Source organism: Anopheles bellator, chromosome 1 (genome assembly GCF_943735745.2).
Source record: "Anopheles bellator chromosome 1, idAnoBellAS_SP24_06.2, whole genome shotgun sequence".
Classification (NCBI taxonomy): domain Eukaryota; kingdom Metazoa; phylum Arthropoda; class Insecta; order Diptera; family Culicidae; genus Anopheles; species Anopheles bellator.
In genome coordinates, this window is record NC_071285.1 from 52137673 (window position 1) to 52162530 (window position 24858).

Consider the following 24858-nt stretch of genomic DNA (forward strand, 5'->3'; position numbering starts at 1 on the left):
ATGAAGTAACGATTGTTTGAACCACTTTACGTTGATTTATTGAATTTTTCTTTCCGATGGTGCAGACAGAGACATGTTATATTTGTATATATACATATATATATATTTATAGGTCTGAACCAAGCGGGGGCCAAGCGAACCTGTTATCCGCTGTGCTTGCCGACGACCCCCGCCATAGGGAAGCCACTTAAAGTGTACGACGTTGCGGTTGGGGATTTCCTCTCGCTCAAACCAAACGAGCGGATGCCAATGAATGAGAACCTTCGGCCAGCTGTAGGCCAGCATGAAGTTGTCTTTATCCTTCACTTTGTACTACACCACATTGGTTGACGAAAAACGATCTATTGCCAAACAAACATTTCCGATAGCATCTCTTGATCCTCGAAACATATAACGATAGGCCCCCCTCTATTTCACCGATGGACGAAAACTATGAAGAGAAGAAACGAAAAAAAACGTAGAAATCAACCAACCAACGCTAACCAATAAATGACCATACATCATACGATTATTCATACGATACCGAGCAGGGCACGATTTAGTGGAAGAAAACTCAAAATTCAACTGCGCACATGCGCGCACTGAACGGTGCGACAATTGTGTATCCCAAGTTCGGTTTTACTGTCTGGGAAGAGATAGTAAAATTTTAAAAATTGTCACCATCACTGAGGCGCGTAAGCAGACGGACGATCGATATCAATGAAACGAAACGAAACAAAAAACTGAATAAAGCACTAACAGAAACCCCCGAAAACCTGGACAGAAAAAGAGGTTGTGCCCCATGTGGGAACCGTTTGATTGCCACCCCGTGCTGTAACGGAATCCTCGGTAGAGCGCGAAAATAAAACAACTCGCCCAGGTAAGTGTTAGACCTTTGTTTTACATTTCTCATTACCCAATAGTGTGTTCACAATTCACAGTTCAATCATTGCTAAGTTCGCAAAAGAGGATAGAATAGAGACAAAAATGGAAAAGGTTGGCTAATCTTACAAACAAACACAAACACGCTTTCGTCGTCCACAATGAAACAAGTTCTTCAGTAAATGAAGAGAGAGTGGATTTGAATCTGTGAGCTCGATCACGCTCGCGAGTGAGTGAATTATTTCAGGGGCCTTTCTCACCCGGTCTCGCTTGGTTGAAATGTTTCACAGTAGAAACATCGCGGATCCGTTTCCGTAACGCGACAACGGCTTTCGAGCACCTAATTTCGAGCTAGCTAATATCTATTGCTTCACGGTGGTGCAAACGACCCGAAAGACTTTCCGTTCAGTTTCTACCTCACTTTGGTGCCTATGTTTTTTGCGATTCCCTATATTTTTCTAAAGCACGTTTTACTCTTGGACCTGATTCGAAGATATGTTGTAAATTCGACGGCATTCCCCAACTTGGATGCGGTCTCGAACCTTTCTTTTTCGACTTAATCTATCGCTTCCTTCCTTACTGCACCACATAACGGACAACAAAATAATAAATGTGTATGTGTGTGCTTTAATGTATCAGTGTGTATGTGTGTGTGGATATATAACAACATCTAGACCTGGCTTAGAGCAAAACAATCGACTAACCCTAGTACATGATGGGCTTTTCTTTACACTGATCAACAACGTATCCGGTGAAACGTTTAAGGAACTTTGGATATTCTTTCTTATAGATAGCTCGTAGTACGGTCGCGGGTGCCCAGCCGCCAGGGTTCACTGTATCGTTGGAAGAGGACAGAAAAATACACAAAAGTTAGTACCACGATCGAGTATCGGAGCAATCGGAGTTTCCGTACCGGTAGAGCAGTAAGTTATTTTACACGTCAGATCATCCCGAGTTGCGGTCTTGCTGTCCTTGCCCGCCGGTAGATAGGTTTGGCAAACTAATATCACCGTCAAATAGATTCGTACACACTTTCCTTGATTGGCGGGCTACGAATGACACATTAGTAAGGGTAGTATTAGAAAGATGCATCAAATAATCAATCGACACGGAAGATCACTAATGGGAGCGCACGGGAAAGTGGACGCGCATGCAATCGGACCATTTCCCCATTAGACAACATCTCTTGCGCTTCAGCGACAACACACGCAACAAGGGCCGTTTTATGTAACGGAGATAAAGTGTAGCAGTTCACGGAAGACTGCGCAAGATGCATGTGCCCGATACGGGAACACTACGGATGGCACTGCGGGTCTTTCCACGTGCAGCGAACCCGTGCCGGTGATGATTCCGCCCGCCCCATAACTTACCGGATACTCTTCGTTCTGATTGGAATGATTGCACACGATCCAAACATCGTTGGCCCCGATGTCGAGATTGTCCGTGACGCGGCGCATATGCGACCAGAACAGGGCGTCCCGCTGGCTGGCGGGCCAGATGCGTTTGTACGTTTGCAGAAACACCAGCGTGTCCGGCGCTACGTTGTCGACGATCTGCACGTCCTCCAGCGTCGTCTCCCAGTCGTTTCGGTATGCCGGGTCGAAGAAGTAATGGCACATCTCCCGGGCGGTCACTCCCTTCACGACGTGGCATGATTTCAGCGGATCGATCACCATTCCGTCCACCTCCTCCTCGCGCCGGTACATCTTCATTTCGCCCTCGTCGGCAAACAGCTGCCACCCGTTGCCATCCTCCCCGACGCCCTGCCGGGCCTGCGTCAGCTGCTCGGTGCAGATCTTATCGATGTCGGGCCACAGCTTGTGACTCTTGGCTTGCGCTCCCGTGCCAAAGTCTTCCGCCTGCTGCTGCAGCTCATCTTCCGCGTCCTGGTGCGCACTGTGCACCAACCCGGCATTGCTGATCTGCGACTGCGAAGGTCCGTCGGTCACAGGTTATGAACGGAACGTTCGAAACGCGCTCTGTGGCACTTACCTGTTGCGACTGGTACTTCAGTCTCACTCTCAGCTGACGATCTTCTTCGATTTTGTCCAACCCCGTCTCGACCGCGTCGAAGAACTCATCCTCCGGTATGGTCGAGTGTGGCCCTTCCTAAGCGAACGAGAGATAAGATGACGTAAGTTGCTACTTCTACTAATCATGGCTTGCTCATGATCATGATGGACACGTTTCATTGGAATTAGCATTCCGTCCGTTCGATCGATCGATTGAGGGGCGAATAAAAGAATGATTCCTTTGTAGAAACACCAACAAAACTGTGTGGAACCTCTACACTACTTTCGTACACTTTCGTAATGCGCCATTCGACGCAAGGTCCTTGCTTGAACCGTGCCATAAACGAAGTCTGAAACGTTGGCACCCAGGGAGCCGCGATTTCGATCGACGAATTACCGACCGACCGCGGTTTCCATCATCTATGAATGATTGACGGTTCCGATCCGTCGGCAGCATCGTGAAGGATGGTGCGGAAGGAAGCCAAACTATCGGCCAAACACGACTAATCTGGACGCACCACTGCAGACGGATGATGAGGCCCCGGCGATTAGCTACTAATTAATCACCCGCAGCGTCATCCGGTGTCACCGGAGGGCCTTGTGGTGCCCACCAAAAACCGACGCACGCGATGAGTGTCTCCTCGTGCATCCATCACGAACTGGAAGTTGCTTCAAAAATCTGCATAACATAAATTTGGAAAACGAGCGGCTTGAGCGGAAGCGCGATTCAGTGACGATCTTGAGTCGAGTCGGAACCGGGTGGCAATCTTGCTCGTCTTTAGTGTGTCTAGTTCCTTGGCCTTAGCCTTCGCGCGATTTTAGCGATAGCCGCCTGGTCTGTTGCCATCCGAAGGCTGCAATTCTAACGTGGGTCTCTTCCGAACTTATAGTGGACTTAATTTGTATAAAGTCCTTGAAACCAGCACAACCTGCCGTTTTTGCCGTTTGGGCATAAGGAACAATTTTTGAATGTTGATTTTGTTTCTTCCAAAGTGATGCATACCAAATGACGCATTTTTCACGCCTAAAACGAAACAATACAGTTTACTTTCCACCGACAAGTGTACGGAACGCTTGACGGTCACCGATAGAGCCAACACCCAGGTAGCGGCCTGAGCCATTCGATAACCAATTTTGCGTCGTTCGTTTTATCGCTCCTATTAGACGGTACTAGACGCATGTTGAACTAATGAAAATTGTGTCCGACCCTACCCGGGAGGGAAGGCGACCACAATCGGGTCAGGGTTACAGGGCACGTGCAAACCGTTTCGAAACAGCACCGTTGTTTACACTTGCAAATTAACTTTACATTTTTGGTGCGCCAAGCGGGCTCCCCCCGTCAACGTGGCCAATGGTGTCCAAAAATGCGTTAAGTAATCCTCACCACACCCGCGGCTTCGCTTTGAATTAGGTCCACAAATTAAATTTCATGCTGCGGCGTCCGCCAAGTGTTGCGTTAATTACGACCAAATCCTTGGCCATCACGCCCGGAGGTTCATTGTTTAAGGCTGGTCGCTTTTCTCATTTATTTTCTTCATTAACTCTACAGCACACACACCTTTCGGCGCAATCCTCTGAACAGCCGCGCGGTGGTCAGGGACGGCATCTTGATGGCACACACGGCCTGAACTGGATCGATCGAACAACGTCAATTCTTCTGCAATTCTCCAGCAGCTTCTCGAACACTACGCTCTCAGTTCGCACTCGCACCGAGAGTTTCACTGCACTTGCACACAATTGCAGCAACGTGGGGCGCGGTGCAATTGAAGTTTCCGTTGGTAAAAGTTCACCAAAAGACACGGTAAACGCCAACCTTCGGATGGCGAAAGGCGATCACGACGCGAGCATGGTTTTTGGCACCTTTTCTTGCGATTGTTTCTCGATCGTCGATCGGAGCGCGTTGCAACGGGGTACCGGGGAATGTTGCAAACTATCAGCCCACTTCGGTTTTCGGCCACTTCGGTCCGGTTCCGACAACACACCTGTGCACCGGTCGACTGCTCGATGGATAGTGACTGATGGCGACCCACCGACGGAGCAGGTTATGGCTGGCGGGGTTCACAACGGCCGTCGCGCGTCGCCCAGAGGGAGTGTGTTGTGGTGACGACCGTTTTTGGCGGTCGTTCGTGTGCCGCTGAGGAACTCTACTAGGTCCCTTGTCGTTGTCTATTTTGTTTGTGATCGTCTCGAGCGAGTGGAATGCCCTATCGAAACGCGGATGCAAACGTGGACACCGGTAAACAGATCGCTTTAAACATCAATGCATTAACGCCCGCCGGAGACCAGTGAGAGGGAGGATTTCTTCATCTTTTATGCTCAACTTCCTAGATGGCGGCGGCGACCACAAATGCCAACAACGGAGTATAATTCGTTATGGATCTTGCCCAATGGCTTCGTTGTGGCGAATCAAAGTGAATAGCTCTACAGCGCAATCCAAAGGCACTGGAGACTTGGGGCCTCAGAAGTGCGCCACTGTGTGCAGTTAAGCAATTGTACACGCCATTGATGAGGACATTCTCTCTAAAATTGGTGGCCGATACATTGATGGCCGGTGCATTGAACACACTGCGACACTGCATTTGTGTCGCCGACAAACACTTGGAATGGACAACTCTCGAAACAAAAGCGTGCGCAGCGTGATACAGGAGATTAAAATTCGCGGATTCTAGTTTCTTTTCCTGCGCAACCTGTGCGAAACGGTTGTCCTCGTTATGCTAGACTGAGTGTTGTTGCTAGTGCGCCATGAACCGGGGACATCCGCACCGACACCGTGAACTGCCAAAAATTCGGTACTCGACCGAGAGAGACATCGATGCGTTCAATGTCGCAAACCGGCAACCGGACCAGCACGTGGCACACATTCGGGCACGGGCAAGTTAGATTCGAGGTTCAAACGGCATTGACAATCAACTGAGAAGGGCAAAAGATTTAAAATACGAATGACATAATCCGTCACGCGATTCGCGGGAAAACAAAACGCACGAGCCCACCGAAAGCTCTGGCCACGGAGAGTTGGGTGTCACTTTTAACAATGCATAACTTTGGCGCACACGCCTCCGGTGGAGTTTCGCGTCGCGAGAATAACGTTCAATAACTTGAAATGACCAGCAGTTAAACGGTGAAAGGACGTGAGTGTAAAACGTTACACACACTCGATCGCGTACCGATCACTGGCACGGAGATCGGGCGAAGCTCACTTTCGAGACACTAAAAATCGTAACCGATCGTAAGGGGGTGGCAGCCGCCGATCACCGAAAGCCAACCATCGTACGATGATAGTAGAGTGTCCAAACAGAAAAATAGTCATCGTTGCGTTCCCCCCAAAAGTAGCAGTGCCGAAACGGGCGATCCGGCGTGACGCACCTTACATAACTATTGTTTACAGCCCCCCCGACTGCAAGCGGGCGCAAAACGATGGAGTCTCTGAGAAAGTCGGAGGGAGCAAAGAAAACAAAAATTGAGAAACTCAAGGAGAGAGATAGAGAGAAACGGCGGACAGTGCGAGATTAACCGAACTTTGGTTCGAATCTCGTTCAAGGTTGCCACAGGCGGTAGTGGACCGAGTGAGCATAGATTTTTCTTTCGATCGGCCTCACGGACGGCGCCCAGGAATTGCGGCCGCACGAGTGCCGAAGGGAATTGAACGGCAGGCTCGGCTTCACCCACCAAACCAAACGCTAGGGTTGAGTAAAACGATGTTACAAACGTTACATCAACCGTTTTTCAATACGCCGTCGCGTCACTTTTGAACCACATTTGAACCGGCACGGATGAAACGGTGCCACTAAAATCTTGTTGTAACTCTGTAATAATTCAACTCAAAGAAAGGTGAAAAATAATGGAAATATAAAATTTTAGTAACGACTACGAAGCCACGTAACGTTGCTTCATAGAAAGATCGGGTTTAAAATTCCACAGTGATACTACGGATAGCCGGAGCGGGAATCGAAAAAGAAAGCAGCTTTTCACAACAGACGGACGGACGGACGGACGGGTGCGCGCGATCGTCCCGACATCGATCGACTTTGGTTCGGCGCGCCACATTTTATATTAATTTGTTACCCAAAAAGTCTTGGAACATTTCCCATTTTGCGTAACCGGCCGTCTGCCGTTGCGGTTCGGCAACGAAACAACGTGCGCTAATAGGTTTCAAACGGGGGGAAACGGAGACAGAGAAAACAGAGGGTTCAGTCTCTGCGACATCCCCTCTCGAAAGAGGCGGTGAATCGGTGAAAAATCATGATGGCCAAGACAGGGGTCGCGAATGTTCCCGACGTTCGCCAGTCGGACCCGGCGGGCTTAACTGCAACTTTATCGGACGGCGGCATGCGCGTCACCCGTTGACTAATTTGGCCGCGGAGACTGGCGCGCACACGTCGTTTGGACGTGATCAGGCTTTGGCCATGCGCACACCGAAAGTGAAACAAGGGTATGCGTTGGGTGAATTTTAAATTTGACGGTCACCAGCGGCAAACGAGGCGCATCCCATTCAAACTTTCCTTCTCTCTTTCTCTCGCGCTCTTTTACCCCCTTTTAGTGTGTGTTTGGATCTTGAAAACAGGTTTTCTTTCGGTAACTTGGCCACTGTTTAATGGACCAAAATCAATAAACAAGCCGATGGCACCGAAGCAGAATCGACTCAGACGACGGCCCAGCAGGTCACCGAAGCGTTAGGAAGCGTTAAGACAAATGGGACACCTGCTGCAGCGGGTGCAACCCAATCTCCGTTAACCCATTTCGCAGACCATGACCTATACTTGAGCAGTTCGATGAACCACCAATTACTTGGCGAATGGAGAGAAACAACAACACTTTGCGCACGTGTAGGCCGCGATCGAATAACGTTCCGAGTACGGTGAGTGGTGAGTGTCCGAAACAGTGGTGAAATGATCCACACAATATCGTGCACGAGACTGTCGCTTCATTGCCAAAAGCAGCCGATTAAAGTAGTCACTGGGCCGCAAGGCCATCTTGAAGGGCGCGAAGGTGAGAGAATTCCCAATGAAGTACATTGAATGCACACCAAAAAACACTCCTGGGGACGTGGTGGTGAATGTAAAAATGTAACGCTTAATTGAGTCTCACATTCGGAGGTCGTGTGCCTTTTAGAATTGTGCCCAATATTCGGGTCATGTTCAAAGCTTATCGGATACCAGTCAATACATCTGTCGATCGACTAACGACCGATCGCAGCGTAGAGCCATGGTTAGGCTAACAAATCATCGGCAAACGGCGTTGTTAGAATGGAGTGTGTTTGAATATCATTTCTGTTGTTAGTGTCCATTTTGCTCGGCAAAGCCTGTGAAGTGGATGGCGCAGGTTGTATACGTAAATCGATAGCGGAGCGTCAGCCTTGGCCTTGCTGCTGCCCTTTTTATGCTAGAACGGAGCGTTTGTTAACGACAAAAGGGTACTTTGAGGCGACCGTGACTAGTTGAACTATTAGTGGGTTAAATATTTAAATTAATATCGTGGGCCGTCGTGAACGTCCCATCAAAGTTCCTTCAATAGGATGACACACCCGGAAGTGTTCAAGCGACCGGAAATAACTAATGCGGCAAAATTTATCTGCCGGAAAATATTTCAAGACAAGGTTAGTGTCGTCGGAATATATTTATGTTTTCTTGATGCTCATTTGTTAATGCATTCAAGAGACAAAAATTCCAAACAACAAACTGACTTCATTCATCGACTGCGTGGGCTCTGAAAATGAATGAAGATCGTTGTTCTCATCGCTCACAGGTTGCTATGATGGGAGAGTCACAAAGCTCGGGCATTCCTTATGGAATCAAAGATGCTCATGTTTCCTCAAACACCTAATGCTTCAAGCGAATGAACTTGATTTATTTTTAGCTTCCAGTTGTTGACCTTGCACAGCTAAAATAAATTACGTGCCAGTATCAACGCTCAGCAGAACGTCCATCGAATGCACAGAATGCATTCTACAGCCAGCAATCGGACGACGCAAGTGTGACTAATGTGTTTACGTTGCTTCAAGAAACAAATGCTACACACGCCATGCCACGCACTGGCTTTCGGAAAGATAAAGCTCGTTGCAGCAACGTCTACCGTTACCCGATATCAGTAGCGAAGATAAGCTTGGAATCGGAATATGGCCGGGGTGGGCTTCAACCATAAACACGGTGCAAACTAATCTGGTATTTCCCAATTAGCATCCGACGAACAATTGGGCGACTTACCTCCAAATCTGGTCCGGGAATTACGGAATTTCGGTTCTTTGCAAGTTCATCTTTGCAGTTTCTACAAAACAGGACAGAATTCAAAGCGTGTTAAGTATTGCATCCATTACGTCCCTTAAACTACGGCGACCCGTACCTGTACAGTTCTTCCGCCTTCCTTCGCCGCTCCTGTTCCTTGTCGAGCTTCTTCTTGAAGCTTTCCTCCTTCTGCGAGATAATGTCTAAGCAGTGTTGTAGCGTGATGATGACACCGGCAGTGGTTTCGCGGAACGTTATAGCTTCTCCCCTGAAATCGATCGGTTTCAGCCCATCGCCAAGGTCCAACGGTGGTTGGTCTTCGTTTCGGGTGTGCAGGGCATCGAAGTAGCTGAAAGAAGCGGAACCTTGCCATGAATAACCGGCTTCCCGGGGTTGCTCACTGGGGCTGTGCGGTCACCTACCGCTGTAACGTGTCGATTTGTCCGTACAGAATGTCGCGGTACGTTTCGATTTCGTGCATCTTCTCCCGCAGTCCACGACTGACGCGCTTCAAGCTGCTACCGCTGGCAGTGGACAGGGTGTTGGATTGCAACGATATAGCGCTGCCATGGCGCCGCAAGCTCACCGTCTCCGGGATGTCGGTTTTGTACGACTGCAGCACCTCGATCCAGTTCCGCTTGTCTTCCGGTGTTTCGGCCCGCAGGTACCAAACGTTCTGCCCGATCGCCACATCAAACCGGCACTCGTCAAACTCGTGTGACTGGTGGCCGGAAAGTGCGGGAGAAGAAGAGGGAGAGAAACAGAGCAACAAACACGTTTGAATATTTGGTCAATTAAATCAATTACTCCGGTTCGCGGGGACCGGCGTGACCGGGCAGACGAATCTATTAATAAAGATGCACTGAACTCTGGAGCCGGCCGAGTTAATTGCATCAATTGTGTTGATTCGAAATCAACGGTTCGACCGGCCATCGAAGTGCCCTTTGGTCAGGAACGCATCTTAGCGACGGTGATATCACTTCTTATCGGGACGCCGGAGGTCGAAAAAGGTCGCGGACCGATCGTCCGATTCCACAAAGGCCACTCCGCGTTCTCTCACCTTTATCGACGCTTTCTGCAAGCTGATTGCTCCCCGGCAACCGAAATCACTGTCCTGCTCGCTCTTGTAGTACGACAGCGTGCCGTCCTTCAGCACTATGAACCGCGGTTGCCAGCCGTGAATGTAGTTGGTCCACTTGCTCAGATACCCACTCAGCTCCGGAGTGTTCAGGTTAAGTTCTACCTCTGAGTCATCGCTGTTCGAGTTGTTCTGCCCGTAGTAATCGTCGCCCATGGTCTGCGCTTGAAGTTACTGCGCCCCCGGGAGCAGTACGAAAACACTGTTCGAATCGGATTTACCGCGGAGCGTGGTAAAACACCATGAAAAACTTTCCCGTATTGACCCCCAACCGTTGCGCGCCGCGAGCTTTCCAACTTTCTCCGTATGCGCCTCTGAAAATGTACCCCCCAATATCCTGTAGCCAGTGGGGACCGCAAACGAAAACAAAACTATACGGCTGGCCGGAAAAACGGACCGCACGGAAATAAATGTGTTCTGCCTTCGTTCGTTCGAACACGAAATCGCGCACGGTCTCGTCACACACTTTGCGACCCGCGCTGGAGGCAAATGAATCACCTATTTACGGTGAGATTTCACTGAACCACATATATTGTTGTTTTGGAGTTTCTACGTCCGGCGTGTTATCGATACACAAAACACACAAACGATCGGCACACAAAAAAACAGTTTGAACGTCAGTTTTGACGGCGTTGGTTTGACAGTTGAATCTAGTACTCCCCGATAACGGCCGCAGCGGTACAGTGTGTGACGAATGTTATGAGCAGGACATTTTTAGTGTGCGATAAAATTGAAAAAATACCTCCTATTTGTGTTTTAATATTTGTAGCGTTTACAATTTACATGTGAACATCGATTAGGAATGATTATCATTACGATAACAAAAAATTATAAAAGGAGTATCTTGTTAAAAAAAGTTGATTGGATAATTTCGGACAACGGTGACTAGTGCAGAAAAGGAACTCATTCTTATTCACTATTTACACTACGGGTTTCGCTTTATTTTTCTACATCCGCATCTTGCCACTAAGCGGCAAGTGCACAAAATATGGACACCTGTTGCTACAATTTTTTTTTCAATAAATAAAATCTTTCTACTCTACACAAGTATAATGGTTCGACTGTTTTCCATAGTTTCCCACTCCGTCTGGCGAAAGTTACCCGTCGATCGGACGGTACCGAGTACCGAGACGGTAACGAGCTTAGTACCGAGCAAAAATAAATTACCAATTGACTTCTGTAAGCTCTCGTACTGATCGTACCTAGCTTATCAGTTCTACAAACTACGACAACAAACAACAATACTCCATACGATCTTTGACTGCCATCCTTAATCGCCCTGCCGGAAAAAGGATCCACTCTCGACGCACCACCGACTCAACCCCGAGGATAATAGTGTGCAACAGGCGTAACCCTCGATGCACTGCGCCAGCTCACATGGCCATTTCCGTGAGATCACGTTGCTCTAGCTGCACGATGGTGTTTTCTTTGGTGTTGCTACTCCGCGAGCTGCTGGCACGGGGTTCCCGCAGCAAGAATTCGGCCTCTCTCGAATCGTTGGGAATCTCGTTGCCGAAGCCTTCCTCGTCCTCGTCCCGTTCCAACTCGCCGCGTTGTTCCTGGTGCTCCTGCTGCTGTTGATGATACTTGTGCTGGAAGTTGTTCGACGACCGGAAGAGACTTCGCGGACAATCCTTGTAGTAGGGGAAACACTCGCCGGGACCGTCCTGGCCACGTCCAACCTTTTCCGCCATCACGTACTCGTCTAAATGCTCTGCGTATGGCGATAACGAGGCTCTGCAGAACGGAACGGTTTGGTCACGAACTTTACAACGTAATAATGCAACGAATTTGATAGCTTACGTAAAGAACAGCTTCAACATTTCTCCGATCAGTCCAAACTTTTCTATCGACTTTGAGTGCACCTCGCATATGGCACGGAGCATACACGCTCTTCCATCCAGTCCGAAATTGGCAATGAAATCTTCCGCAACTACATACAGCAACGCTCTGTGAAGAAGTGCTCGAGGTTAGTGATACGCTTTTCGTAATCAATCACACGATCGTGACAGCCTCTGGCTTACCTCTCGCCACCGTGAAACGCATGCTTGTGTTCGGACGGAAGCTGTGGTACCGTCAGCTCGCCCTCGTCATCGAGCGTGTTGGTGGTGATCTTGAAGTTTTCATTCGACGGGTCTGGGAGGCTCCTTTTGCGTCTCCGCACACGCATGTAGTCCGACACGTAGTCTGCCAGGGCCGAGCCGGCTGCTTGGCCCATCGATCTGGCAAACAGGGGCGGTAGTACACCGAGTGGATTCTGATTATCCGTCAGCCCCAGTTTATCAAAGTCAACTGAAACGAGAAAAAGACACACCCAACACATTAGTACCCAATTCGGGTTGGGGGACATGGGATGCTCTCTACTCACTCGTTATGGGCAAACTGATGGATATGTTGGACAGAAAGCCGGTTGGCGGATAGCGCACAAACGGCAGGGCGATGGTAGGCGCGATCGTCAGGGAAGTGCCGGGTGGCAGCGCCAACCGGCCATCATCCGTAACCCAGATCAGGCGCTTCTTTCTGCTGTGCGGTTCGCTGGATTTGGCCGTGCCACTGGTTTGCTGGGTCGCCTCTGGATCGGCCGTTCCGTGAGCCGGAGGCTGCCGCTCGACGCGTGGCATCGATTTTCGATAATCGTCTTCGGACACGTACTTTTTCCGGTACTTTTTCGTTTCCTTGCCCGATGGCCGCTTCTGTGGCGCGTCGGCTCCGGGTTCCGCACGCGCAGCAATTAGCTCGTCTGCCAATCGAAAGTGGCCGGCACCGGGTTGCGTGCCGCTTTCTACCCCGGCAAAGGAGCTCCGACTGCTTTCCGCCAGCTCTGAATGTGGTTCTGTTTGTGCCGTCCCGATTACGGACGCCGCTATCAGCGCTAGAAGCAGAAGCGACCCGACACTGTGCTGCCATCGAATTTCCATGTTGATTAACGATGCGCCCGTGGAAGATCCGATATCACCGTCGTAAGCCACCACACCACAAGGACACTGGAAGGGAAGGTGTAAGAAGTACAGAACTATGATTGCAATATTTAGTAGAGAGATCCTAAAAACGACTAAATCAATTTTAGCACCCCTTAACCGATAATATTTAGCGTCAAATTAGTTTCCATTTTATGAGCGGCAATCCTCATTTTGGATGTTCAAGGCTCATTCAACCTGTCCAGTTGCCTGCTAATTAGTAACTCGTCCTTACATCAGAACGCATCCCGGTTCACTTTCCGTTTCCGTCTTCGTTCACACCTTTTCACGTAACAATCGTAAATTATGAACCCAATTGGTCCCTAATGCGCGGCTGTCCGCCCTCGGACCTGGTGGAGCTCGTTGCTTACATCTGGCTCTCTATTACCGGCTGTCCGTACCGCCCCGCGTTGGCTTCCGTGTTAACTTCAGAAGGCAACGATACCATCGACAGCTTTAGCGCCTGCAATGGTCAGGCAAGCGGCCGCCATCTTCATCGTCCCACTGTACCATGTGGCGTTCAGATCCTGCCCGAAGATCGGAAGACGCTCGCTTGTTTGGACACGTTTCAGCGGGCTCGCCATCCGTACGTCCGGAAAAACCAGTTTCCTAGTCACGATCCGACCGGCAAGAACCTACATTCCCGTACCGTGTCCGTGAGACACTGACCGAGTGACTGAACCGTGTAGAGCCGCGGTGTTCCTTGCTCCACGCCGTGACTTATTCTTCGCCCAGCTCCGGATGTGGAGAAGTGAAGACGAAAGTTTCTTTTCCCGCGTTGGCCGATAACGAGCGAAGAAAGGAAAAGCGCAGCAGAAATACCGAAACTCCTGACCCGACCACCAGGAATGACGCTTTCATCTTCAGCACACACCACAGCACTGCAACTGCCATTTGCCCGCCTTCCAGCGTGGATCCCCAACCGGGCGGAGTTTCATTTTTATCCCTCCGCCACGGCAAACGAGCCGGTTCGATTCGGATGATCTATGACATCGTTTGCTGCGGGAGGGGTATGGCGACTTCCAGCGTTCGGTGATTTACAAAATCGAGCCCGAAACCCAAAACGGGGACTTCCGCTGATGTCCCTTTTCTGTTGTGTCTGGCAGAATTATGATCAATGCCCGAAACGCACACGGAAAGTAGCACACCCGGTCGTGGGACGAGAGAAATTCGAAATTTAGGACGATCCTCGAACTGCAGCAACGATGACAACGATGATGACCCCGTCGGACCAGTCTCTGAGTCTCCTTGGATGACCTCGTTTTTTTTTTGGCCAATAATTTCACCTCTCAACACTTGATTCTCGGCCACTTATCGAAACCGGGAAGAAGGTTCAAAGAGCATCACATGCGCATGAGCCTCCGGAGGGCATCTTCGCAGTCCATCGTTCCTCAACCTGCTCAAGCCTTTATCGACCTTGAACTTGTCCCGTTCGCCGCAAAACCGGCGAGACAGTTGGGTTCCAAAATTCGTGTGGCCCGAGGGCATGCTTTTGGTGTCGATCGCAGCCAAATTATACGCTGGAACTGCGCATTGTCCCTTATGTCCTTCGGTAGCTCTCCAATTTCCTGTTTTTATTGCAGCCACTTGCGATGCACTTGCGATTTCACTTTGTGAGCTGTTTCGGCGCACTTATCAACGAAATGTGTCATGAACAAAAGATAATTTACATCATTTTCGTGACCATTCAGGGCGGAAGATGCGTCGCGGCGCAAGAAAATAAAAGAGGGCGTAAAGAATGACTTTCATCCGAGCGTCATCCCGGGAACCCCTTTTGTGGCCCACCTGCGCATTGTGAGCTCCTTAAAAAAGAGAAACCTCCTGACTCCTGTAAATGTTCCCCCGGCGACGATGCTAATTTAATCCGATTGAGCATGAAATGGCACGATTAATCGGGACTCATGAGAACATTAAAAAAATGGAAAGCATAAGGGAAGGTCAACAAGGCACCCCTTCGGTTTGAAGAAAAAAAGCTTTCTTCACAACTCTGCCGAACTTTCGTAACATGCAATAAAATGTTTGGTTGTTTATGGGTCTCACAAGAGGTCTATAAAACAGTAAAAACGTGCAGCACGTGCCAATGTTACCTAACAAAATCGATTTTCTGGTTCTCTTTATCATGAGTTAAAAAGTTCAAGGGCTTCACTTTTCATTCTGAAGAATTATTCAATTGAAAGGAGCACTTAAGTTTTGAGCAGATTTTTTTGTGCAACAACAGCTTGACGTTGAAGTTTCTTCGTGGAGCTAGTCCCAAAAGTATCAATTAATATATTTGGATAGGTGTGCCTGGTGCTTATTCAGTGACTCATAAAGGGTAACTTCCAACTGATCCCACAAAAGGCACTAAATCGCGTCCATTGTCCTGAAGTCACAAATCACCATCACGAAAGCATTCCACTCAGACTCAAACAGCTCAGATGCCATTCCATGAGAAATAGTTCAACAGAGACCCCCTTAAAATAGTCCTATCGATGATAGTTAATTGATGGTGATGAGTGAATTGGCAACATTCACTGCAAAATGTCTACCTATCACCCTCCGATAAAATAACACTTTCAACGAGTTGGCTATTAAACGGCAAAGCGAAACTAGCATTCGATAAAGCTGGGGAAGGTACCATTCGGTGTCCATCGAACGCAAACGACTGGCCAGTCAACGGACAAATCAAGAAAACATTAATAAACCACAGGCCACCACCACGGCACGCTAATGAGGCAAACATTGACACCGAAACGGGGCCCATACGCACAACTCCCGAATGCAATTCAAGATTCTTCAGCGAAGGCTCACTTTCACGCATTCATCGTGTTGGATCGGTCGGACGACAGGACGACACCCCTTCGGCGAGAAATCCGCCGCCGATGACCCGTTCATCATTTCGGTGGATCGAGCGCATCTTGCACATCCTACACCTTGCGGGAAGGAGGGGCGATCGGAGGGGCGATCGGAGGGGCGATCGGAGGGGCGCTTCTGTAGGCTAGCGGAGCACCAAAGTTGGGTCAAGGTTTCCATCGGTACCTTGGTCTGCTCGAAGGAAAGTGAATAGAGCGAGCGAGTGAGTCTGCCGGAAGCCGGAAGAGATGGCGGACGGGTGCAGTAGTTACCGGCGTACTGGCGACCGGAGAGGCCGGCCCGTCGGACGTGTGCGTGTTTGGATTAGGGCGGAAACGAGTTATTTTTTCGAGCCGACCGGCTACGAGCCTTATTACAGCTTCTACGCATCGGAGTGCACTTGCAGTTGCCAGGCCATTGGCCATGGTGTGAAGAGAAAATGGAGCCCAACGGGGCACGCACTCTTCTCAGTCAGTTTTTGTCGAGGTTTTGAACATCCAGATTTTATACGATCAGTCAAACACGCATCCCTGTTTTTGAGGTAAGGAATGGGGTCACCTTTTAAGGTCCCTGGAACCTACGCACCACAGCTTCCAATTTAGCAACGACATCATTATCTACTGATTACTTTTCACAAATAGAAGCTGAAGAAATTGAGACATTCCTGGACGATGGTAATCATCGCGGTTCATGCCATTGAGGTTTTGGATAGATCCAGCACGGACGGAAACCGTCGGAACAAAGTATCTGGACGGTCCACCATATGACCTAACGATTTGCGAGCAATTTTGTAGCGCAGCCCCGGCAACAGGTTGGCGTTGCATGTCCACCAGTTTTCACTGCGAGATGACAATCATCAGCCCGTCGAACGAAAGCGACGGGTTGGCCAGCACGATGGCCGACATCGGTTTCACTCTCGCATCCCGCTCCGGATGCGGAGTAAATCAGCCGCACTCGAGGCTCCAGTCGCGGGGAGGCACGAATGGCAAGGCTTAGGCTCCAGGATGGACGGCAGCCAGGGGCGGCAGGAAAATTGAACTTTTCCACACACTGTGGTGGGTCGTGGTATTCTACTTTTAATTTCATCCCGACCACGGTCAAAACCAGCCAAGGGTGGCCCCTTGATGGCCTAGGCAGCACACAATTGGCACACCGTGGACACGCACGTTCGGCTGGAATGTAGGAGAACCACAGAAACAGCCCCCGCCCAGGCAAACGTGGATTGGAAAAAGTTTGGAACTGGAAAATCCATTCGGTCACGATGGCCTCGATGACTTGAACACACTTGGCGATAGTGTCCGTTTTGAGAAGCCATCAGATAAGACGTAGACTCCCTAATCCAACCCAACTGCAAATACTAAACCTACACAATCGCTGAAGTAGAACAGGATCACTTACGCTTCCAAGGCTTGTCCTACAGCACTGAACTTGAAGGCCTTAAAATGGGTCAGAATTCGAATAAAACCGTCAACACTATGCCCCTTTAAGTGACCAAAGTTCTTGGGCGAACACACTTGCGTTGCTCCGCAACTGGGCCAAGCCGAGCACTCAATCAAGGACCCATCCAGTCATATCGATATCATCCGAGTGGCGCGTCAGATAATTGTGTCACTGGCACCTATCGATGGCTCACCGACCAACGTTTAGTTGGGGCACATTTTAACACACCACTTCCAGGGCGCACCTCAATGAGCTCAATTTCACGCTCATTCACTTATCCCATGCCTCGTCAGGCAGGGGCTATCAGCCAGCCGGGACCCGCGACGTCGATCGAACGGAACGGTGCGGTTCGAATTCGGAAGCACTAAACCTCAGCCCCACGGGCCACTGAAGAAACCGCTGCAGATAGGCCCCACAGACAGAATGCAGACACTGCGACGACGACGACGGAAAAACCACAAAACGGTGCCACAAGAGTAAACCGTTTCGCTGTGCGCTCCGAGCTCGACTAAAGCGCGTCGCAGCGGGAAAAAAGAGTTTAAGTGGACGGACGGACGGACGGAATGGCCAGGACTGCAACTGAAGCCCGCGTGCGCGAATCGCGGCAGAGAAATGGCGAACGAGTGGAAACCGCCTGGCGCTGGTGACGCCGTTCGCGGCATGCCGCCGGTTGGAGACGAAGCCACTGGCGGGCGATCTGGTAGCAGAATGGACCCCGCCGACAAGGCGAGGCGAGGGCTGGGGCTAACTGGTTGGTGTGGATGTAGCCCATCACGTACTTTCCAGCCGCGGCAGACGACACTTGGCGTTCGGGTGGTGCATCTTCAAAATGGTGGGGAAACAATTGGCTGCCTTCTCGTGTGTATCCCAATCAGAATTCTTCCGGACGGGCCACTGTGCGCGGGTAGGACGAAAAGTGAAAGCGATCAGTGAATTTGAATATTTGAACATCGTCGAATGATAATCGGACCCTGGCCGGACACGACACGAAAGTGTCCACAGTACGGGGTTCTGATAGGCTTTTGATTATTTTTTTAAGTGGTTCACAAAACCACTAAAAAATAGACTTTTTTTCGACAAATGTTGTGTTGTTACTAGGCAACAAAGTTCTTCTGGCTTTACGACCTACTGAGATCCACCGCACACATCGACGAAGCGATTTTTGACCAACCTCATGTATTCGAATCGCCCCTTCGATAAAAAAAAAGATTTAATCGGTACACTTTAGTGACGGAAACATGAAGCCGTTCGAATGTCCGGGTGATAAGATTCAATCGCGAATCAGAACGAACTGACAGGACAGTTGGTGGTTGCTTGGGCCAAGACTATCTTGTCGAAGCTGACCGAGGAAAGACGCAAACGGCAAACCACAGCATGCAACACGGAAGTCGCAACAGTAGGCTGATTTCGTACGACGACTCGGTGAGAAGCCCAGCGATGGCGATTCCACTGCGGGCCGAGCCTCCGGAGGGCTCTACGCCACGTAGTTCTTACGAAGGCCTCAAAAGGTGTGTCCGGCATATAATTTGAAACGTAAAGTCTATACTAATTGTGAGTTCCCTGATTTTAGAGAAATGTCCAAAACAATCGAAGCCCTTGTAAATTGCGGCCTTTGTGACCTACGTTTAACCGCGCCGAAGATGCTCAATTGTCAGCACACCTTCTGCTTGCACTGCCTGGAGGATCGGTGGCAGAAGCAGTCCGACAAGAGTGAGTTCCACGGACTAGAGAAATTTTCGTCCCTAACTTTTAAGTTCCGTGAATTAGCTTACATCAGTTGCAACACCTGCGACACGAAACAACTGCTGCGGGATCCTGACCTGGCTTCGCTACCCTCGAACCTTCACATCGACAACATGCTCCAGATGATGCACCCATCGCCAGGCGCAGGACTGACGCCCCATCGGTCGCCCGTGGGGAGCTATCAGTTGGAAAAGGTAATGGAACTTTCGGTATCACGTTCGCCCCTTGTCATCATCTCGCCCGGCTGTGTGTTCGTTTTGACCTAATTGATGGTCACTTATCGGGCGGCCGATCCTATTTGGTTTCCTCTTATGTTGGGCGGCTGCGAAACAACTTCAATTAAGGTCTTTTTCTTTACTTTTGTCTTTCGTTTGACCATTTTAGAAGCTGGCCCCGGGTGGTGCCACTCTGCAGTGCTCCAAGTGCCAAACAGTGGCCGAAACACAGATGGACAAGTGTGAGCATTGCATGTCTGTGAGTATTACTTTCGGTTTTGGGGAGCATTCATTAAGTATTGCGATATTTCAAATGCTAGTTCCACACCAAAACTAATCTTTGTGTGTCTTAATTGTCCTCTGAGTTTCTCTGGAACACTAGACACGAAACAATCAATTTTTAACTGCACGAAAATGTGTTCCCCTTTTATAATACCTCACTGCCCTTGACACGGAACCACGCAAAGTGGGGCAGATGAATAAATTGACACCAATGCCTTATATCCGTTTGCAGATGCTCTGCGCTATCTGCTGGCTAGCCCACGTGGACGAACTGGCTCGCCAGGTTGGGCAGCTTGAGGGTCAGCTGAAGTCGGCGGTGGAAAAATTGGATCACAAACTGATCGAATATAAGGTAAGCGAATTAACAAACTAAGTTTGTTCAGCATCCGGCTTCAGTCTGCAAGATCATATGCGATCGCGCGCGATACGGAAGGGCAGCCGGATGCCGGACGAGAGTGAAAATAAGGTCGTGAAAAAACAAACAGCCCTTCTTATCATTCGATTTTATCGATGCATTGTGGCGAATAATTTACTGTGACTGACCGTGAACGTGGCAAAAGATCGCGTCCGGCGTGTACTAAACAGTGCTTTGCAGAGCGAAAATGGCGGCCAGGTGATAACGGTTGTCGTTTATTTAAATGGTTATTTTATGTAAGAAAACTAATGTCTCCCCCAACGGTGTCGTTGCTGACGGACAAGCCATGCAGCAACAGGTAGGCCCCACTCACAAGGCATTAGACTCCACTTTAGCACGACCGGTCGTGAAGATCTTTATTTGTAGTGACCACGTGCTGCGAATGCGAATCGAAGCACGTGGCCCAATGTGTTCCCGGCAGTGATCCGCATTGCTCATTGCGCATGCAGAGCAAGTGCCATCCCCCGCTGCTGTTGCACCGATTGTTATCCGTAGCCCGAAAACGGAAGGAACCGGGGGACGAAACTATGCGCCGTCGATAAGTAAAAGTTGCAAAACCTAAAATTTTAGCCGCATCGTGGGGCTGATCGATTGTCTTCGGTGAAATTGGTCGGTAGCCAGGGTGCCCCGGCAGAATGGTTAATTTTTGGCCCGCACCGTGTTTTCGGTGAGGATTTTATGCAAAGTGGAATCGGTAGGTTGGTTCGTAAGGTTCACGCATTCCATTCGTGGTCGGTGAATTTGTGTGTTCACTGAACCGTTTCACTGTATTTCCAAAAAGAAGCAATATTTTATAATTATATATGATCGTCACGCACGTTGTGAATGTCTCTTTTATTTGGGCAATAAAGCTTCCAACGCTCGCAAAGCTTAAACGATATTTTAGTTTCGTTTTGACAGAATTCCATTTATGATTTATGAAACATTACTTTCCTACTTTCAGAAGCGCTTCGAGGAGATTAATGACGAGATCCGCGTGTGTTTCCGCAACAAAATTGTGTCTCTTCAACAGCAACAAACGGAGCTATTAGGTGAAATTGATTGAACTTTCTTCGCGGGCGACGTGCAAACTGGCGACGAACCCCGACGAGTGGCTACGGCGGTCAAACAAACGATAAATAGCGCTCCCGCACTTTGGACACATGCCGGGCACGTTTTGCTCTGCTCTAGCTTATTAACATGTTCTATTTTGTTCAAATTTTCATGCCGCCTGTCGAACGGTGCTACCGTGCTACGTGCCGATACAAATCGCCCGGAAACCGCTTCGCATGTCGAACGTATCCTTCGATCCGGTTGCTTTAGACGCCTCGCGAGGAATACTAAACGATGCCGTATGCTCGCACGAGGTAGTGCGGGAGAAAATTGTCCAACTACAGACCTCGGTCGGTCGTCCCATCCAAGGATCGCACGATCCGGTGCAACTGTACCTCAAGCTCCACAAAGACATGTCGATCATCTTGGAGGAAGTGTCCCTGTGGGGCCGGGAGCGTGTGCTGTTCAGTAGCGTAATGATCAGCTTTCCGGGCGCCAGTCGTCACTCGAAACTAACGATGGCACTTATTCATTTGCTTTGTCAGGAAAAACTAAAGGTAGAGACGATCTTTGAAACCCAAAATCCCACCAAGCGGCAGACAAGTTTAACGCCGGCCCAAAAGCACCGGCTGGATCCGAGCTCTTCCGAAGCGTCGCTGATGTATTTTTATAAGTAAGTCTAGTAAAAGAAGCTTCCAAAAGAAGGTTGAAACTTTCCGATGATGGTTGCGTTTGTTTCCCCAGGCACCATTCCTACAAGCCTCGGCTTCTTTGGAGTCACTGCCAACGACCATCGGGTGTAGGCTTTGCACCCTGGAACCATGAGCTCACCGAAAAGCCTCTCCTCTATGTGGCCGGATCGGAATGTCGCACCATTTTCGGTATCAACAAGTAAGAACTAGTCAATCCAATAGGCGTAGCATCTCTTGCTCTAATGAAATCTCTTCTTCCAGGATAAATGGCCAAATAGTGCAGAAAATAATGCATGAAGAGCTGAGCTACCCACAAGGTCTAGCGTTCGATGGGCCACGGAAAGAACTGTACGTAACGGACAAATGGAAGCACTGCATTTTCGTTTTCTCTCACGATGGTCAATTGGTGCGCAAGGTTTGCTCCAAAGGTGACCAGCCTGGACAGTTGAGGTTAGTAGAATACACGACTCAGTTTTATGAAATTTGACTGTCCCATTTGGAATGCCCGCACGTTAGATCCCCAGAGGGAATAGCCGTAGCTGCCAATGGTTCCATATTCGTATGCGACACGGGAAATGATAGGATACAGGTAATTGTGATGTCCTCCGTTCCTCCGGTCTCTCAAGTTGCTTTCCCGCTCCACAGTCTCTTAGCAGCACCGACGGAAAGCCTCTGGCGCAGTTCGGACGGCTAACGAAAGACCAGCTGGCGATGGGATCGCAAACGAAAGTATCATCCCGCCTGGTCGACCTCAAGAATCCTACCGACGTTGCCGTTCACAACAATAGCAGCGTAATTGTGCTTGACGCAGGGAACCGACGCGTCAAAGTGTTCAACAAACTCGGTGACCAGTTGCTTGAGTTTGGACAGACTGGCACCATCAATGGCCAGTTTCAGTATCCCGAAGTACTGGCGATAGATCCGGCCGGGTTCATACTGGTGGGCGATGGTGGCAACACTAAGATACTGGTTTACCGCCCGAGCGGACAGTTTGTGACGGCGCTCGGTTCGAGGGGAGATTCGGCCGGTAAATTTAACTGGATTTCGGGTATTTGCGTCAGCACCGATTGGGAGATTGTGATCAGTGACTACAAAAACCATGCTGTGCAGGTGATTTTTTGATTGACCAGAGAAAGGACACAGTCGGTTCGATCCGGGTCACATGTAAAACACTTTATTCGGGGCAGATCTGCTTCTTTTAAAATACACTCTACGTATTTACAATCGCATGTAAAAATAGTTTTGATAGAGTTGATTAAATAAATAAATAGGATATTTGTAGCTTTGCTAAAATAGTATTTAGCGAACCGGCCACGTTTTGTAACATTCTGCGCTTATTACTATGTAGCTTCAGGTGCAGGTAAAATATACTTTCGGGAACAGCATCCCATAGGTTTTGAGTTATTACAAATTAGTTAACACATACTTGCTTGCGGGCTAATTCGCACCCACCCTATATACATTTAAGGTCCATTCACGACATTCAGTCCATGAACAATGGTTTACTCTGGATAGTGAGGCTATAACTTCAAATTTGCGTTTAGGTCACAAAACTTGTAGGACTACAAGGAAAAATCAATGCAATGGTTTTGTATATTAGTGCTTAGTTTCTTAAGCTAATGGCATTGAACGGGGGCTCTTGATTTGGACGATTTACGCTAAAATAAAAACGTTAGATCCTTTCTGGTTCGGGGCTAGTGGTTCACATTCCTGTTCCTGTAATTCCGGTGCGGCTAAATCGGGCATATAAGTTTTACGCCAAACCACACAGCCCGCTGCAATTGTTTGCGGACAAGGCTTTACCCTTCCCAAGCGTAATGGCCTCCTCAGCTTCAGCGGCCACGACACCATCGTGTCGTCGCTGTAAATGTATGAAAGCAAAGGGTAAAACATTAAAATATATGTTATCAATACTATCCCGGATCCTCTACGTACCTTCAGTTCGGTGGCCAACGTCATGAACGAATCCTCGACGAACCGGTTATCTTTGGCCGACGTTTCCATGACGAACATTACCTCCGGTATGTACTGGCACATGTTTTGGGCTTCCGAGAACTCCACCTCCCGAATCGAGTCCAGATCCGATTTGTTGCCAATCACGAATATCATGACGTTCGAGGCCGTGTACCTTCGCACTTCGTCTATCCATCGCTGCAGGCTCAGGAAGGACGAACGTTTGGTAATGTCGTACACTGTGGAATTAAAACACATCGCGTGGTTTTACAACGTTTTGTCCTTTCGCCAGTGGCTTCGTCACACTTGCGTGAGTCAACACTTACCGATTATAACTCCGTTCGCAGATCGATAGTAGCTTTGCGTAATGGTGCGAAACCGTTCCTGGCCGGCGGTGTCCCAGATCTGGAGCTGAAAATGCGCAGAAAGCACTCGATGCTTAGTACAAGCTTGTGACAGTAACTGCTGACTGGCCTTTGCCCTCTTGCTTAGTCACGCAGCTGACCATTTGCCTATCCATGTGGTCCTAACGTACCTTTACTTTCTTATCGTCCACCGTGACCGCTTTCATCGAAAAGTCCACTCCGATCGTGTTGCCGTGACTCTCGATGAAGTTCCCCGATTTGAAGCGCTGCACAATGCACGTTTTACCCGTTCCGCAATCGCCAATAAGGACGATTTTGAAAAGAAAATCGAACGACTCCTCACCGTTCGTGGTGATCAACGATGTGGGACTCTGATTTGCGGTTGCCATTCTGGGTATCCTGCTGGTGCAACAGTCGAAGACGCGGAAACTTCACTGATTAAATGGCACGGTGCGCTTTTGTAGATTTTGGGTCGCGTCGCGGATTGAGGATCAAACAAAGCCTTATCTAAACTGTTCCTTCGCCAAAACAAAGTATTGTTTTCTTTATGCTCGCGGTGGTTGTTTTGACATTTGAGCAACAGGGTGACGCACAAACTGTGGACCTTATTCCATGGCAGTTCAATGGTTAATTACACATAAGTCTTCGTCGTTAGCGCCTGGCATTACAAAATTTCATTAATTTTCCAATTCTTTCGCCCAAA

At 49.2% G+C, this 24858-nt stretch overlaps 4 protein-coding genes across 5 annotated transcripts; 1 reads left to right on the forward strand and 3 right to left on the reverse strand.

Annotated features, from left to right (window-relative positions):
• Positions 1 to 547: 547 nt before the first annotated feature.
• On the reverse strand, positions 548 to 10617 carry LOC131209520 (ceramide transfer protein). 2 transcript variants are annotated; one of them, XM_058202610.1, is made up of 8 exons: positions 10152 to 10617; positions 9514 to 9812; positions 9210 to 9440; positions 9074 to 9134; positions 2854 to 2970; positions 2232 to 2789; positions 1775 to 1910; positions 548 to 1694 (listed from the first exon to the last, which is right to left on the reverse strand). In XM_058202610.1, exons 1-8 carry the CDS (start codon positions 10383 to 10385, stop codon positions 1567 to 1569), a joined length of 1764 nt encoding a protein of 587 aa, XP_058058593.1. In that variant the 5' UTR covers positions 10386 to 10617; the 3' UTR covers positions 548 to 1566. The 2 variants fall into 2 exon arrangements, with proteins under 2 accessions (XP_058058593.1, XP_058058600.1); XM_058202617.1 differs by having other exon boundaries at positions 2232 to 2747; positions 2827 to 2970.
• Positions 10618 to 11436: 819 nt separating this feature from the next.
• On the reverse strand, positions 11437 to 13147 carry LOC131216710 (uncharacterized). Its single transcript, XM_058211265.1, has 4 exons — positions 12598 to 13147; positions 12254 to 12521; positions 12033 to 12179; positions 11437 to 11966 (listed from the first exon to the last, which is right to left on the reverse strand). The coding sequence occupies exons 1-4, from the start codon at positions 13145 to 13147 to the stop codon at positions 11603 to 11605; spliced, it is 1329 nt and encodes a 442-aa protein (XP_058067248.1). The 3' UTR covers positions 11437 to 11602.
• A 5685-nt stretch (positions 13148 to 18832) lies between these two features.
• Positions 18833 to 22959, forward strand: LOC131205355 (tripartite motif-containing protein 2-like). Its single transcript, XM_058197427.1, has 12 exons — positions 18833 to 18966; positions 19029 to 19168; positions 19226 to 19395; positions 19586 to 19675; positions 19931 to 20050; positions 21057 to 21144; positions 21416 to 21618; positions 21691 to 21818; positions 21890 to 22036; positions 22099 to 22287; positions 22354 to 22426; positions 22483 to 22959. The coding sequence occupies exons 1-12, from the start codon at positions 18833 to 18835 to the stop codon at positions 22957 to 22959; spliced, it is 1959 nt and encodes a 652-aa protein (XP_058053410.1).
• Positions 22960 to 23002: 43 nt separating this feature from the next.
• On the reverse strand, positions 23003 to 24667 carry LOC131213264 (ras-related protein Rab-43). Its single transcript, XM_058207278.1, has 4 exons — positions 24326 to 24667; positions 24117 to 24201; positions 23773 to 24029; positions 23003 to 23698 (listed from the first exon to the last, which is right to left on the reverse strand). The coding sequence occupies exons 1-4, from the start codon at positions 24542 to 24544 to the stop codon at positions 23591 to 23593; spliced, it is 669 nt and encodes a 222-aa protein (XP_058063261.1). The 5' UTR covers positions 24545 to 24667; the 3' UTR covers positions 23003 to 23590.
• Between the last annotated feature and the right edge of the window lie 191 nt (positions 24668 to 24858).

Excerpts from the sequence above, each read along its gene's own strand:
- LOC131209520 (XM_058202610.1), bottom strand. The coding sequence starts at position 10,385 with ATGGGCGACGATTACTACGGGCAGAACAACTCGAACAGCGATGACTCA. Across the intron at positions 9,135-9,209 it reads AAGGCGGAAGAACTGTACAG|AAACTGCAAAGATGAACTTG; the intron begins GTACGGGTCGCC and ends CCTGTTTTGTAG. Across the intron at positions 1,911-2,231 it reads ATCAGAACGAAGAGTATCCG|CCCGCCAATCAAGGAAAGTG; the intron begins GTAAGTTATGGG and ends TGTCATTCGTAG.
- LOC131216710 (XM_058211265.1), bottom strand. The coding sequence starts at position 13,147 with ATGGAAATTCGATGGCAGCACAGTGTCGGGTCGCTTCTGCTTCTAGCG. Across the intron at positions 12,522-12,597 it reads CATCAGTTTGCCCATAACGA|TTGACTTTGATAAACTGGGG; the intron begins GTGAGTAGAGAG and ends TTCTCGTTTCAG. Across the intron at positions 11,967-12,032 it reads ATGTTGAAGCTGTTCTTTAC|AGCCTCGTTATCGCCATACG; the intron begins GTAAGCTATCAA and ends TCCGTTCTGCAG.
- LOC131205355 (XM_058197427.1), top strand. The coding sequence starts at position 18,833 with ATGCAACACGGAAGTCGCAACAGTAGGCTGATTTCGTACGACGACTCG. Across the intron at positions 18,967-19,028 it reads TCTTACGAAGGCCTCAAAAG|AGAAATGTCCAAAACAATCG; the intron begins GTGTGTCCGGCA and ends CCCTGATTTTAG. Across the intron at positions 20,051-21,056 it reads ACAAACTGATCGAATATAAG|AAGCGCTTCGAGGAGATTAA; the intron begins GTAAGCGAATTA and ends TCCTACTTTCAG.
- LOC131213264 (XM_058207278.1), bottom strand. The coding sequence starts at position 24,544 with ATGGCAACCGCAAATCAGAGTCCCACATCGTTGATCACCACGAACGGT. Across the intron at positions 24,202-24,325 it reads TGGACGATAAGAAAGTAAAG|CTCCAGATCTGGGACACCGC; the intron begins GTACGTTAGGAC and ends GCGCATTTTCAG. Across the intron at positions 24,030-24,116 it reads TGCGAACGGAGTTATAATCG|TGTACGACATTACCAAACGT; the intron begins GTAAGTGTTGAC and ends TTAATTCCACAG.